We start from the raw sequence: 15493 nt of genomic DNA on the forward strand, positions 1-15493 counted from the left end.
TTCCCATGCATCGGGGCTGGGAGGGGAGGGGGGGGCTGTACTGGGAGCAGGGGGGGGGGTGTATATTAGCCAAAGCATTACAATTCAATTTAAGAGTTAATTGGATTGCATTGAAAAGCGCTTAATCTGAGACGAGTTCGATTTAATAGAGACACCACATCTTCTACTCCCTTCCTAACCGGGATGATGATTTTTAGGGCGGGCGATTACCATCGCTATCCTGCTCCGGGCCCAGCTGCCGGCTGCTGATATCGTGTCGTACAAGGAAATAAAAAGCCTCCAAATTACGCTGGGTAACTCGGGGAGGCGAGATGCTCGGTGTAAAGACGACGGTTCCTTGGGTTCCCACCCGTCCGCCTGCTTCTTTGAGATAAGGCTTACGAAAGTCGTGGCACCAGCAAGGGACCGCGATTCCTCTGCGAGTCGCTGGTGGTTTGTTTTGCTCAAAGGAAAAGGCCAAAAAAAAAAAAAATAAAAAGGAAAAAAAAGCAGTGAAGCGGTGGATAGGAAGAAGTGGGATGACTTTTGAGAGCAAACTCCGGCTGAGTCAGCTCCTGGCTGCTGAAAAATAATTTTTTTATTACCCCGTCCCGCTGCACGGGGTTGGTTTTTAGGAGGGATGGGGACGGCAGGAGTGATGTCCCCAAGTGATGGTGACCGGGGGGAAAGGGAGGAAGGGGAGGTCGGCAGAGCCTCCCAGCACGGGTCAGAGCATCCCCCAGTGCTGCTGCTCCCCCGTGACCACAAACCGGGGCCAGATCTAAGAAATCCCCCTCCTGAGATCAAAAAAATGAGGGAAACAGGTTGTGACTGTTACCCCGGGTTCCTGCTGGGTCTTTTCAGGTTGGGTTTGTTTGTTTTGGTTTTTTTTTTCCCCTCCTAGGAAAACATCCTCATCTGTGTTTGAAGATAAACACGTTTCCAGCAACTGGGGGTGTGAAAAAGTGGAGAAATATCACAAAACCCCCTCCCGGTACCAGCGGGAGACTCGGCAGCACTTGGCAGCTCCCCGAAGAGTCTGTTTTCCAAGCACACCTATTAAAATCCGTGAGTTAAATACCCTCCCCATAGCCCCCCCCCCCCACTTTTTTAAACGCCCTGGAAGCATTTGCATCCCCTGGCTTTGAAAAAAATCAGTGGCACCCATCACCCTGAGCACCCACCACCCTGAGCACCCACCACCCTGAGCACCCATCACCCTGAACATCTGACAGTGGGTCCCCACCCCTCCAGCACCCTCCGCTGCCCTGCAAAAGCCACGGCCCTCTGTCCCCCTCCTCGCCGTCGCATCTCGCCCCATCTTGCCCCCCGTGTCCCCCCAAAAAAAAACCCCAACGTTTCCAGTTGCTTTTACTCTCCACCAGCCCAGTCAGGCTGGAAGCAAGGACCGGGGATGTTGTCACACGGAGCGGGGGGACACACGCCGGGGGGGTCCCTTAGCACGGCATCTTCATCCACCAGGCTCATCGTCACCAGGACGAAAAGCTAATTAAATAAAAGGGGAAGCAAATTGCCCAATCCTTAATCTCCTTGACGGGTATGAATATTATCTGGGGTCACATCAGGTGATTCATGGACCTCTTTTATTAATTAGCTTAATCCTGCGTAACAGGCGTGCCGGGGAAACCCACCCAGCCTGAGCCACGCTGTCCCTCGTGCCCGTGGGTGCTTGGGCACCCGTGGGCTGTCCAGCTCACCGGCAAACCTGAGCATCCCCGCGGGGGGGGGGTGCCAGGGCAAAGCCGAGCATCCTCATCCTCACCCAAAAACCTGGGATCCCGCCTGCATCCCAGCCTCTCCCGGCCCTGGGGAGGTGAGCCAGGCTGTGCCGGGGTGTTGGGGGGGGGGGGTGGGTTCGGGGGGGGCCCGGCAGGACGGCGGGGCTGACACTAGGTGGGGCTGCAGCCTGCTCGGGCCTTGCAGCAGCCTTCCTCCGTGCAGCACCCTCACCCCCGCAGCACCCTCACCCTCAAAGCACCCTCACCCTCAAAGCACCCTCACCCCCCGCAGCACCCTCACCCCTCAAAGCACCCTCACCCCCCGCAGCACCCTTCTTTCCCCTTGCAGCGTCCTCAGCCGTCACATCCCCCTCTCCCCTGGCAGCACCCTCTCCCCTCAAAGCACCCTCACAGCACCCTCAGCCCTTGCAATGCCTTCACCCCTCACAGCACCCTCACCCCTTGCAGCACCTTCTCCCCGGGCACCATCCTTTTCCCTTGCAGCACCCTCAGCCTTTGCATCCCCCTCTCCCCTTGCAGCACCCTCGGCTCTTGCAGCACCTTCTCCCTGTGCACCAGCCTTTCCCCTTGCAGCCCCCTCAGCCGTCGCATCCCCCTGTCCCCTCGCCAGCCCCAAGGAGCTGCTGGCCTCAGCGGTGCCATACCACGCTGGGGGTCCCCTCCCGGCTCGCCGAGGCCAAAGACCCTGCTCAGCGGGCGCAGGGCCCCCGGTCTTGCCCGGCAGCTGGCGGTGGGGCCGGCAAAGGGTCCCCAATGCTGCTGGCAAGCAAGAAACCCTTCCCCTCACCGCCGCTGCCCGTTCTACCACCCCACGGTGTGGTTTTGGAGGGGGGAACAGGCTGCGCATTTGGGGGTCCCATCTTACGTGATGGGCACGTGCGGTGCTGGGAACAAAATGCCAGCAAGGCAAAAAACAAGCAAAAAAAAAGAAGATATTTACTTCTGCCAGCCCCACAAGAGGCCCCTTGGCTCGTAAAATCCCCGGTGGTGGTACGTCGGGGAATCATGGGTGATGGGAGCGGGGAAAGAAAGGCTTGAAGAAGAAGCAAATGTTTGAAGAGGTCGGCGAAAACGCCCTCCTAATCGTTAAGTGCTGCTTGTAAATTATTCATCAACTGGTAAGAGAGGCGCAAATCTATTCAGCGAGAGGGCGGAAGGGTAGGAAAACACGATTAGGCTGAGCCCAGCGTAAACCTCAGCCTAAAGTCACCTAGCTTGGTCCTCAGAAATCAGCCCCAAAACTTGGTAAGCCCAAGGGGAGGTTTAACGTCCCGGCCCAAACCTGCACGGAGGCTTTTCCGCCCCTTTGCTGATAATATTCCTCAGCGCTTTGTTATCCTCACCCCCCCTCCCTTTTACTTTTTAATGAAGGCATTAACGAGCAGATCCAGAGCAGGACCTGGAAAGCCGCGGGGTGGGGATGGGGATCCGGGTTTGATCACCCAGAGCGGAGTGGGAAGAAGTGACAGGGCTGTGATCAGCCGAATGATCCCCCCCGCTCTGCTCCCAGACACCCCCCCACCCCCAGACCCCGCTGCTGGGAAGGGGCGGGGGGGGGGGACACCCCATCATGTCCCGGCTGCCTCCCGCACACACGCTCCATTAGCGGGGTGTCAGCTCTGATTCCTGGGGCTGTCAGGAGATGGGTTTTCCAGGGCTTTCCAAGCAAATCCCCCGCGTTGCGATGCAAGCGGAGTGAAAATAATTTGCGCTTTAGTGGGGGGGGGGGGGAGGGAAAAAAAAAAGCGAAAGAAAGAAAACGGCTGTCAAAGGTTGGGCGGAAAAATAATAATCCTACCAGCCACGCTTTCTAGCATTTTTAGCTAGAAAAAGGGCAGAGCAGGGTGTACCCAGGGCTTGCGCAAACCTTTTCTGTCCTCCCGTTGTCCTGCTGGAAGCATCCTTGAAACCGCTTCCCGCCCTCCCTCGCTTTATGGATGCAGGGATGCTCTCGTGAGGATACAGGGAGCAGGATTCGAGGCCGCTCGGAGCATCGGCTCAAGCAAATAGCAAAGTCAGGGGTGAAAACACATCGCGCGGACCGCGTAGTGATGCCAGGGCCGGATCCTGTGTGGGTCTGAAGGGTGCTGGGGATTCTCTGGATCCTCAGGGCAATTCGGTCCATCGAATTTGGACCTCGCATCCTCATGGCGTTTAAGCTGCGCTGCGGTACCCGCCTCCGCACGCCCCATTACAGGTTTCTATTAGGCCGGGCATAAAGTAGCCGCCGCAGCCACAGAAAAGGAAGCAATAAAGCTCAGTGGATTGGAGGAATTAAAACAGCTGGAGGAAAAAAAAAAAAAAATAGCTTTTCTGTATTTTTACGGTTCTTATTTTATTGCTAATTTTCTTCCTGCTTTGCAGCCTGAATTGCAGGGAGAGGGATTGGGGTGAAGGTGGGGTTTGGGCAGCACAGGGCCCCTCCACCTCCTCCCTCCCCGCTATTTAATAAGCAGAATTGAGGTTTAACGACCTGTTATTTTTAAAGCCAGATGGCTTAAAGTACAGGAAGATATTAGGACCACGAGGGCTGGGTTTGAATTCATCCAAGGGCTCCATTTATAAGTACAAAGGGCTGGAGGAGGAGAATAGCTGCCTTTTTTTTTTTTTCCTTTCTTTTTTTTTTTCTTTTTTTCCTGGAGCAGAAAGGTATGAGCTGGGGGTCTCCAGCACAACGCAAGGGTAAAAGGAGAGAATTTGCTACGTGGATTTGGGATTGAGTAATCGGAACGATGCTGGTGCATCCAGGCTGCTCACCAGCGAGGTGACGGGATGCTGTGCCCCCTCGGGCTCCTGTCCCACCCTGAAACACCACAGCTCCCAGTAACTCGTACATTGGAAGAGAGATTAAAATTTGGGATTTATGTCAGTTTTTCACCGTCAGGAAGCGGGGCACGTGCCTTCGTGGGGGCCGGCAGGGCAGGGTGGTGGCGTGGCATCGCCGCCTGCTCTCTCGTGGGTTCTTACCTGGCCATAAAATGGGCGCAGGGGGGCTGCCCGCAGCTCTCGGCCCCTCTCGAGCGCGCCGGCGACGGGGTCCGGGCTGGGGAGGGCATCGCTGCCCGACGGGGTCGGCAACGCCGGGGGTCTCTGCGGAGGGAGAGGTCACGGTCTGTAGGACGGAGGGATGCGGAGAGAGGGGCAAGGAGGGGGCACCCGCTGCACAAGGTGGGGACCTGGGTCCAGGTGGGCGCGAGGGGATGCTAAAAGCCCCTTTTCTGCCTGATGCTGCCCCCGGGGTTTGGTGCCTGCCGGGTAAGGCACCTCTGGCAGCCCCTGCCAGACTCCCTGCCAGACGCTGCCGGCAGCGGTAATGTGATTTCCCTGCCCCTCGTTTCCCGCGCCCGGCTCTGCGCGCCCCGCTCTCCTCCCGCCAGCCTGGCTTTTATAGACTCCCCTCTAATCCGGTTAGCGGGGGGAAGTGGGATCTAATGGAATAAACGATGGAGTCCGCCTGCGACGACAAGGTCACGGGCAGGGACCCGTCTTGGGGCAGATTTGGGTGATGGGCTCCGCCGGGACCCTCACGTCAAGGCGCGGCACCCCGGCACCCACCTATTTTGCCGCCCCAGAGCCAGCAACCGCGACCAGGCGAATCCTCGCCTCCCCACCTCCCAGATGCTCTCTTGGCTTCGCTGGGCGCCCTCTCCAAATTGGCTACGGGCGCGAGCAGCGGCGAAATGGCCCTCGTTGGGTATTACTCCGTGCCCGCGCCTGGCCCTGCTTCGTTAGCACCGCTAACGAGGCCAGCGAGCATCCTCCCCTCCACGCAAAGAGGCGGCATCCGCAGGCGTCCCCGTGCCCTTCCTCATCGCTGCCTCATTAACACCATCAGCGGCAGCGGCCCCCTCCGCCGCCGCGTTTCATTACGCCGCCGGCCCCGACCTCATCCAAGCTCCTCCAGCATCAAAGCCAGGGTGAAGATGTCCCCCCCGCCCAACCACTCTTTCCCCCAAACCCCACCCCGTCCCCGTGTCCCCGGGGAACGGCATCATGCAAAATGCAACAGTTTAGGCTCTGCCTGCAATTACCGAGGCCGACGTACAGCTGCTGCCCGCCGTGCCGCAGCGATGGCCGGCTCGGCCCCGGCACCGGCGCCCCACCGGAGAGCTGCTCGCCGGAGCGCACGTGCTCTTAATTTAATTATCGTGGCCCTGAACGCTCCCCCGGGACCGGTGGGCGAAAAACCAACAAATTCTCCTTAACAAAGACATTCTCTGCTTTTTTTTTCCTTTTTTTTTTGTTTTTTTCCTTTTTTTTCTTTTTTTTGTTTTTTTTTCTTTTTATGGTTTTTTTTTCCTTTTTTTGTTTTTTTTCCTTTTTTTGGTTGTGGGTTTTTTTTTTTGACCTCCCCAGCTAACGATGCTCCCGACACCGTAAAGCCTCTTGTAATCTTCCATGCGATAACGGGAAATGGGTGATGCTTTTGATGGACAGGTGTCAATCAAGAGCTGGCTGCCAGCGGTTCGGCTGTGCCCAAAGCCCTCAGCCAGAAAAAGGCAATGTTCCCCCCAAAACAAGCCTTGCACCGGCTTCTGCATCCCCTGCGACGCAGTCTGGGGATAAAAACCCAATTTCGGTGCCCACGGAGGACAAACCCGGCCAGACAGGCTGAAATAACGGCAAACGCACGGTGTTTCCCCCCTTCTCAACCAATTCTACCCCCCCCCCTTTTTTTTTCTTTTTTTTTTTTTTTTGCCAGCCCAAAAGGGGTTGATCGCCGGGCTGGCACCGTGCCAATTTACACCCTGGCTCTGTGACAATTTACGCCGGGCGCCGATCTGCTTCTGCTTTTAAACGGCAGCAATTACATAAATTAAGGCTGTTTAGGCAACGATATAGCCAGCCTGTTGATTTTTTTTTTTTTAATCTTGCCTGTAAAAAAAAAACCAAACCCAGTACTAGCTTTTCCCTTTTTTTTCGGAGGCCGTCACCACGTGCTGGAGCATCCCCAGCCCCCGTCTCGGGTGACATGACCAAGGGTGCACAGCAAAGCGGGTGGCAGTGGCGGAGAATGACCAGCCACCCCCCCCGCCCCGAAGGTCCCAAGCGCCGAGTTAAAGGTGAAGTCGTGCCGAAACGAAGCGTAAACCAATTCTGATGAATAAACAGGGGTGATGAATAAATCCCCTGGGAATAAAGATGCCTCCGGTGTGTATTTTCCAGCCCTCGGATGGGGCTCAGCATCCCCCCCCCCCCTCCCCGGGGCACATTGGGGACCGCATCCTGCTGACGTTGATTTGTCACTGGCTACCGGCTGGTGAAACTCATCTTTCCTGGGCAGGACGCTACATTTTGGGGTGGAAAAAAAGAAGAACGAAGGGGAAAATAAGAGCCCTGCCTCGAGCCGCAAGCCGGAACGGAGGTGGATGAAATCGGCTGCAGGTTTTCTCCCTGCAACGGTTTTTCAGTGACGACAGCTCCGTTAATTTGCTAAAACGCCAGCGTTTTGCTGAAGTCTTTGATTTCTTTGTCTCCCCGAGCTGATCAAAGTCTTTTGTTCTCGTTCGGGAGCGCGAGGGGGATGAAGGCAAAGGAGGGAACGGGCTGGGTGGGAGCAAACCCGGGGGTCTCGATGCCTTTACTGGGTGGGGGTTGCAACCCAGCACTGCCCTTTCGGACCTTTTCCTGGGATAACAGGATTCCTCTTTGCTCATCCCTGGTGTCAAGGCTCTTGGCTTTTAATAAACCAGCTGCTCCAAACCTTTTCCCTGTGGTTATTATCATGTAGCAGGGTTTCGAGACCCTGCAGAAATACTGGGGGATGAGCCCAATTATTCCGGACCCCCCCGCCCCCTTTATCCCTCGAAAACCCTGACGCTAAGGATATTTTCCCAGCATGAAAGGTTGACGTGAGCATCCGAAGTCAAGCCCAGGAGCATCCAGACCCCTGGTAAAAGAATCGGTGAAATCCCCGCAGAGGCCGTGGAGCAGCCGGGATTTACACCCGGCTCCGAGTACACCGGGGAGTACAGATGGCCCGGGGTTTATTTAGCTGCTGTTTGTTATAAAAAGCCCAGCCAATCTAGGTTATGCATTTTCAGCTTTCTACATCAAAATAAATTTAAAAAAAAAAAAAAAAAAAGAAGAAGAAAAGAAATGAGACGAGCTCGGTGAGTCTGTTCTCCTTTGCCAGCTGGCTGGGGAGAGCTGTGGGGCGAGGGAGCACGGCGTGGGATGGGCAGGGATTTTGGGGGTCCTCATACTCCGGGGATGGGCAGGGATGCTGGGGGTCCTCACACCCCAGGGATGGGCAGGGATTTTGGGGGTCCTTGTGCCTCAGGGATGGGCAGGGATTTTGGGGGTCCTTGCGCCCCGGGGATGGGCAGGGATGCTGGGGGTTCTTAAGCTTGGGGATGGGCAGGGATGCTGGAGCTCCTCGTACCCTGGGGATGGGCAGGGATGCTGGGGGTCCTCATACCCCAGGGATGGGCAGGGATGCTGGGGGTCCTCGTACCCCGGGGATGGGCAGGGATGCTGGGGCTCCTCGCACCCCGAGGATGACCCTGGTACGAAGGCTGCCCTGATGCCTCGCCGGGTCCGTTCAGGTCCCGTGTTGCCTGGTTTTGCCTCTTGGCCCCCGTTTGGCCACTTCTTGCTGTCCCAAAGCTGAGCTTAGGAGCAAGGCACAAGCCGAGGACTTGTAAATCCAGCCTTAACATATCTCTTGAAGGCTGGGGCTGCCCGAAGCAGGAGAGGAGATGCTCTACCCCACGCTGCAACAGCGGCGGCATCTTCCCCTGCCTGCCAGGCTGCGGTTTCGGGGTGCTGGGGATTGGAGCCAACCAGCTGGGGCATCTTCCTTGGAAAAATCCCGACCTCCAAGGCAAGAAACAAACGGCCTTGGCAAAGCCGTGAGGGGCCGAACCTGCCCTCACCGTGCTCGGCAGCGACTTGCTCATCGATTTGCATTGCTCCGGGTCCGTCTGCCCGGGCTGCCGCCGGATGAATTAACCAGATGCGGAGCCCCAGGCCGGCTCTGCAGCTCCTGGTTTTTTTGTTTCCACTCCCAGCTCTTACATATATTAAGGAAGGCAGGGCTGGAGGCGGGAAGAGGGGGGGAAAGGGAGAGGTTGGGGAAGAGGAGGGAAAAAAAAAAAAAAATTACGGCTCCCAGATCAAAACAATAATCAGCTAAATGAATTCCGCAGCATTTTCCCGCATGACTGCGAGTGATAATTTAGTGCAGCAGCCAGCTGGAAGCAAAAGGATTAATCCTGCACTTAGTGACACCCATGTGAATAATTCATCACGCACAGACCCCTTTTCGCTGACCCCCCTGGGCAATCACTCCAAAGACCCCCACCAGCCGGGCCCCGGACCCTCCGCGGCTCCCCGGGGATGGTGGGGGGGGGGGGATGCAGTTGCCAGCGCAGCATCCCAACCTGTCCCAAATTCACTTTATGGAGAGGATTTTTATTTTTTTTTTAATTTTTTTTTGCAGATGGGAGCAGAGGCCGGTGGCTGCAATAATTAGATGGATCAGGCTCGTGGCCGCATCCTGACCCAAGGGCCGGTCCTGGAGCCAAGGGCAAGCGGGGTTCTCCCCTCCCCAGGATGAAAAGCAGCCAAATTCCCTCCCTGCTGTGACATCCCCGGGGACCGCAAACGCTGGAGGATGAAGACAGCCGGACATTTGTCACCGGGGTTAACCAGCCCGGCCCTTCTCCTCACGGAGACAGCCACCAGCCTCTTCCAAATACCCTGCCCGTGCCCTGCCTGCCCCGCTGCCTCCGGTCGGGATTTCCCCCCCCCCGGGGCTGCGAGCATGTGCCAAAAGCCACGGACGGACGCGCGAAGGATGACGCCGCTTTTTTCCAGCTGGGCGATGCAGAGCCCTGAGACAACAGGCGCAAGGGATAAACCCCAGGTCCAGCCCAGCTGATCCCAGCCTGAGAGGTTTGGAGAGTGGGTGGCGGGTTTAAAGAGCCACCTCCTGCCCCGTCCTTGTCCCCGTCCCTCTTGCCTCGGGGTTTGCATTCCCCCCGCCCCAGCATCTCACCTCGGATCGAAGGAGCCGCAGGCAGAGCCCCACGGTGGGGATGGTCCCGGTGGTGGTTTTGAGGTGCGCGCCCTGGGGAGGCAGAGGGAGGGTCAACAGCCCGTGCTGGCCTCTGGGTTTCTACCAGGGCTTCGGTGCCATCACCCAGATACCAGCCGGGCGTGCGGGGCTGACGTTCGGAGCAGGGACCCCAGCTTCCCGCGGGATGCTCGGGAGCTCCGCGTCAGGCTGATCCCTCCCGCCGTGCCAGCAGCTATAGGTACCGTCGCCTATAGGTATGGTCACCGTGCCACCCTGCCCAGCGTCACCCTGCAGCGTCACCCCGCAGCCCCCCCCTGCCCCGGCTCACCCGCACGGCGAGGCCGTCCACATGCATCCCGCCGCTCCGCGCTGCCAGCTCTCGGAAAACACGGCTGGTGAGGGGCAGCACCGAGTATCCCGTGGGAATGAGGGTGCCCGGAGCATCCCAAACTGGGAAAGGAGTGAGAGCAGCTGGTTTGGGGGTACGGCAGCCCAGGACCTGTCCCTGGCCAAAGCCAGGGCTAAGGGAGAGCATCCTCGGGGGGGGTTCCCGGACTCACTGGCTTTGTATGGATAATATTCGATCGCCAGGGCCGTGTCTTCGGAGAAGATGGTGGCCACATCTCGGCCATGGAAGAGGAAGGAGGTGTCCCAGGTCGGCTGCTCTGGGGTTCCAGCTGGTCGGGACATCTTAGGAGACAACAGGAAAATTATACTACTTTCTCTTGCTGTAGGTAAATAAGCGGACAGATGGAAGGGAGAGGAGAGCTAGAGGGTGAAGAAATGCGCAACCTGTGCCCTGGCTCAAAAGCAACCCCGAATCCCAGTTTCTTTAACTGGTTTTTACTGGATCTTTGAGCTCGGCTGCTTTTCTCCAGCTCATACCCGCCAGCACCTTCCCCATCGCAGAGCCGGAGGAGGAAAACAGCACACGGACCAGCTACCCCGTGCTTAAAAACACGATGGGAAGAGCCTGGAAGACGAGCTGCGCTGGCTCCAGGGTGAGCCTTTCGCTATCTGTCGGCCAACCCGGTGCTCGCCCTTGGGAAAGTTTTTCGCGATGATCTACGGACCTGTTTGCAAGCTGCTTTCCCAAAGCGTGAGGTCCGGGTTACCCGACAGCTATCGAACAGCGGGCGACACGTTTAATCCCCGGAGCCGCGAGCCGTCGTTGGAAATGGCATCGGTCCCTCCCCGCCAGCAGCTGCTCCCCTTCGCCCTCGGAGAGCCCCGCCAGCAATCCCAAAGGTCAGCCTTTCCACCGGCTGCCCAGCGCCGAGAAATTATTGACAGCGGCTCCTTTTTAATGCTCTTACTCCATCCCCTCGGCCAGCATCGCCCAGCGGGGACGAGATGCCGAGCGGCTTTTCTGCATCAGCACATTTCTGCTTCGCCGGGGAGGGAGGAGGAGGAGTGGGGGGGCGGGGGGGGGGGGGGGATGCGTGTCTCCCTCTGGTTCACGTTTGGGGATGCTAATGGGCATTACGCACCGCGGAGACCCGCAGCGGTGCATTACCCGCAGCCCTGGGGGCTGTTACCGAGGGGAGAGCGTGGGGCCGCGATGCTTCCGAGCCCCAAAACCACCTCCACGATGGGCCGCAACGGGCAGCGCTGTAAGTGCTGGCTCAGCACCCAGGCTGGCTATCTCATCTGGGAATTTGTCAGGGGGGTCCCCAGCATCAGCCAGGATTTTTAGCTGGGATGCAGCTTGCTCTGACTGCAGGGAGCCCAGTCTGCGCCTCTAAGTCCTTAGGAGCAGCTCAAAGCATCCGGATGGGGCTCAGCACCCTCCAACTGCTCCTCTCCTTTCCCAGCCTGCATCCCAGCTCACGGGCCTGGTTCATCAGCCTCGGAAAGCCCAGTCTGGGGAGGGGGAAATCCCCTAAAACCCACCGAACGCTGCCTCCGGTTACTTTTCCCGGCACCGACCTGTACGAAACGCTGCGAGACGGTGTCGGTTTAGACACAGCAGGGAAGGGAAAAGTCAAACGCGGGAGCATATTGTTAATTTGACCCCAATTGTCGGAGGTCCTGAGCCCACATGGCTCCTCTCACTTGGACAGGGATGGGAGATGACGTTCCCGGATTTTTCCCCCCCCCCCCTCCCTTTGCTGATTTTGGGGGGCTGGGGGCCAGGCTGTCTCCCACCGGCTCGGCGGGACAGATGGATGCTCTGCGCCAGGGCGTCAGAGCCGATGCGCTGATTTGGGCAGACGTCTTGGCACAGCAACCGCCTCTGCCAAGGGCCACCTGGAGAAACACAACAAAGGGGATGGGGAGGAGGAGGAGGAGGAAGGAGACGCCTTCATCCTCCTTGGCTACCCCAGCTCATCTCCCAAAGGCTGGTTCAAAGGCAGCAGCACTGGCACGAGCAGAGGCAGAGGTGGCCAAGCCCACAACATCTCTCCTGCCTTCCCGAGGGATGGGACCGTCCCCTGGTCCTCACGGCCGCCTGGCTGGAGGGTGCAGACCCCAGAAGAGAGCGAGAAGCTCCAGAGAAGTGAGTTAAACTGGACAATCCCCAAGGGAAAGAGCCCCAAAGGAGATTTATCTTAGACAGCAACAGCATCACGAAGGCTTGAGCTTGGTGCCGGGAGGGCAGACACAGCGGTGGCTTTAAGTAGGGGGCACAACCCGGCGCCCACCCACCCCATGGATTAACCATTGCGTGTCCAAACCCATCCCTTCTGGTGAGAAAGGCGCCGTTGGCCAAACGAGAGCACCCGAGGAGGGCACCCGAGGAGAGCACCCAAGGAGAGCACCCAACACTCTTCCAGGTGGCTCTGTGCAGGTCTCAGCTAACTTCTGGCCAGGCAAACCAGATCTCCTGGCCAGGCAGGGAAGGGTTAACCACCCGGGAACCCAAAAACCAAAGTAAGCGGGGGGTGCCCCGCTGAAGGTGAACCCAAGTGCCGTTGTCTGCAGACGCTGATGGGAACCGACAGGCGAGAGGACGCGCTGGGCTGGCAGAATTATCGAATCCGATTAGCCTGCCCGGGAGTTCGCTCGGGGAAAGCCATTAACCTCTGGAACCGGAGCAACAACGCTCCCTCCTCCTCCTCCTCCTCCTCCTCCTCCTCCTCCTCCTCCTCCTCCCCTAAGCTTTCCTCCCAGGCGTTAGGAGTTCCTCCTCCTTGGGAATGAACCGCGTCCTACAGGTGGGGAAACTGAGGCAGGCAATGGGTAGGAGAGAGCGGATGAGGGGTGATGCAGCTCCCCAGGGCAGCGTGTCCGCGCACCCGTGGGGACAGCATCCTCGGCAACGTGCGAAGACAGACAGAGCCGTGCGGGCTCGGAGGGGAGGAGGAGGAGGAGGAGGAGGCAGCAGCACGCAGGCAGGCCAGATGGCCGGGTTTAATCACTCGTCCTCCCGCGTCGGGCTCCCACGGCTCTTCGCTGGCGTTGCCGCCTGCGCCGGGGCTGTGGGGCTCGGCTTGGGTTCACCCAGCGCCCGGGTCCCCCGAGTTCCCGGGTGTTTCTGTATGTATTTATCCCTATAAATCCGAAGGAAATGGATTTTGGCTGCCTTTAGAGGAGAGAAATATCCCCGCTCTGGCTGGGAAACTGCAGCCTCGGGGTGCTGCATCCCGGAGCAAAGAGATGGAGGGGGGGAAATGACGTGAGGTGGGGGGGAAACACGCGGGGATTTCTTTCCTAATATCTGTTCCGGAGCCAGCATGAGCAGCCCTGGACATCCTGCCGTGATGGGACTCGGGGTAGCGGTCCCAGGGAGAACCAGAGTGGGTGCAGACCCAAAGCAGAAGGTCCCCGGCGCTCCCCCCACCTCTCACCTGCAAAGATGAACCCAGGGAGGTGGGAGGACAATAAAACAACAATTATTGTAATGAATGAAACGCGCGAGTGATTTTTATGATAATTCGCCATCTCACGAGCAACTTGGCATTTGGCCGGCCTTTTCTAAGTAATATTTTATTTATGGGCTCCCCGAATGTGTTGATGCAGGGAGTTACGCTCCGAGACGATCAAAATTCAACGCACGGAGGGGGAAGGACCGAGACGGAGAAACGCGCGCGCTCTCCGCCGGCTTTTGTGACCAGCTGGATCCATCTTTTCGGGGCGGCTGGACATCTGCCCTCGCCACCTTTTCGGCTGGCACTTTTCAGAGGCGAAGGGATGGAGGAGCTCCGGTTTTGAGGAGCGGGAAGCTTCACGCTGGCTTTTGGCTCGGCCGCCCCATCGCACCTCCTCCCTACCCCAGCATCCCTCCAGTGCCCCGCTTCTCTCTCCCTGCCAAGTTTTAGCGGGGCTCAGGAACAAAAGCGGAGCCCTCCTCCCGGCTCGCCCGATGACGATGCCGCGTGCCGAAAGCGTATGTTTCCCTGGCAACGGCTATTTTGAAAACGCGCGTCGCTAGCGGTACTCGAGCCCCGGGGAGGAGAAGGTCTCTGCCTTCGAGAGGTGGCACTCGAGCTGGAGGCGTGAGCAGGGCAGGGTGGTGGTGGTGGGGGGAAATGAAGGACAAAAGCGCAAACGAGGAGCTGCCCCGGGGGTTTCTGCAGGCAGAGGACCGTGGTTTTGATGCTCAAAGCATCGCTTTGCCCCTTTGGGTACTCCTTGGCGAAGGAGGGATGCTCATCGGTACCCAAGTGGGTCGTTCGTCCCCACGGACGCGCTCGGCCTCGTACCTGCGGGTAGCCGTGGTTGGAAGCCCGAGCGATGCTGAAGGCTGATGCCGGAGGGTCCGGGAAGGTGACGGTGGTGGGGCTGATGCCGGGACAGGCGCCGGGATGTTTCTCCACGCGGTGCCTGAGAAGCGATGGAAAGCGGGGCGGGGGGGTGGGGGAGAATCAGCACTTGTGGAGCCGCATCCGCTCCCGGCGCCGGGGATGCTCAGGTGGCCCCGAGCCCAGCGCCCCCACCCCGTGTGCCCCTCCCCGCCAGCGCCGTGGCCGTCACTCACTTGTACTCCTGAACATTGGTCACAACTCTGGCCACGGCGACGAGGGCCCCAGGGGGGGCGGCCAGGGGGGCTGACAGCCCCCGCAGCAGCACCTGGGGGGTGGGGAGCCTGCGGTGAGGGGTCAGCAAATTTGGGGGGGGGGGAGGGGGAGGGGGGACGGGACACAACACAGCATCGACATCCACCAGAGCGGGAGGCAACGTGCAGCAGCGTCCTCCCCGAGTTGAGACGCTCTGGTCCATCCCAGCCCCTGCAACGCCCCCCCCAACCCCCCAAAATGTCACCTCCTGTCCCCAGGGCCACCACTCACCTCCAGGGCCACGTAGCTCAATCCACCGCAGCGAGGGATGAAGGTCCCTTTGCGGATGACGGTGACGTTCAGGACCGTCCCCGTGGGGTCCCACGCCCTTGGCTGTTTGTGGGGAAGAGCGAAGCGTGGGAGGAGGAAGGGTCAAGGCCACCAAACGCGGGCGCTGGGCACGCGGACAGCCCGTCGCTGGCCATAAAGCACCGACTGATAATTAAAGCTCATTGTCCCCCGAAGCCTTCCCAGAAAAGATCAATATCATAAATCCTTCTGCGTTTAAATATTTAATCGCTCCCGATCTCTGTGCAGGGAAGGGGAAACTCATTTCTGCCAGCACAGAGCGTAGGGGAGGCTGATTTGGGGCGGGGGGGGTATGGAGTGAGTTTGCCAGGTCTCAGCTGTACGGGGAGCTAGCAGCCACATCCTCGGGCCTGTCAACGCTTTGGGACGGAGAAATCCCCACCGAGGGGCTTGGGAAGCATCTTCTTTTTGGGGCTGGGTAC

General features: G+C 58.7%; 1 protein-coding gene across 1 annotated transcript in view; it reads right to left on the bottom strand.

Annotated features, from left to right (window-relative positions):
* CCDC33 (coiled-coil domain containing 33) overlaps positions 1–15493 on the bottom strand; it is a 41996-nt gene that overhangs the window by 6498 nt on the left and 20005 nt on the right. Inside the window, exons 7-13 of the mRNA XM_054837420.1 lie at positions 14994–15095; positions 14684–14775; positions 14409–14529; positions 10323–10452; positions 10091–10212; positions 9742–9813; positions 4707–4829 (exon numbers count right to left, since the gene is read on the bottom strand). Of these exons, the coding sequence (XP_054693395.1) occupies positions 4707–4829; positions 9742–9813; positions 10091–10212; positions 10323–10452; positions 14409–14529; positions 14684–14775; positions 14994–15095 (762 nt within the window). The remainder of the gene's footprint in view (positions 1–4706; positions 4830–9741; positions 9814–10090; positions 10213–10322; positions 10453–14408; positions 14530–14683; positions 14776–14993; positions 15096–15493) is intronic.

This window comes from Grus americana, chromosome 10, assembly GCF_028858705.1.
Source record: "Grus americana isolate bGruAme1 chromosome 10, bGruAme1.mat, whole genome shotgun sequence".
In the NCBI taxonomy this organism is placed as follows: domain Eukaryota; kingdom Metazoa; phylum Chordata; class Aves; order Gruiformes; family Gruidae; genus Grus; species Grus americana.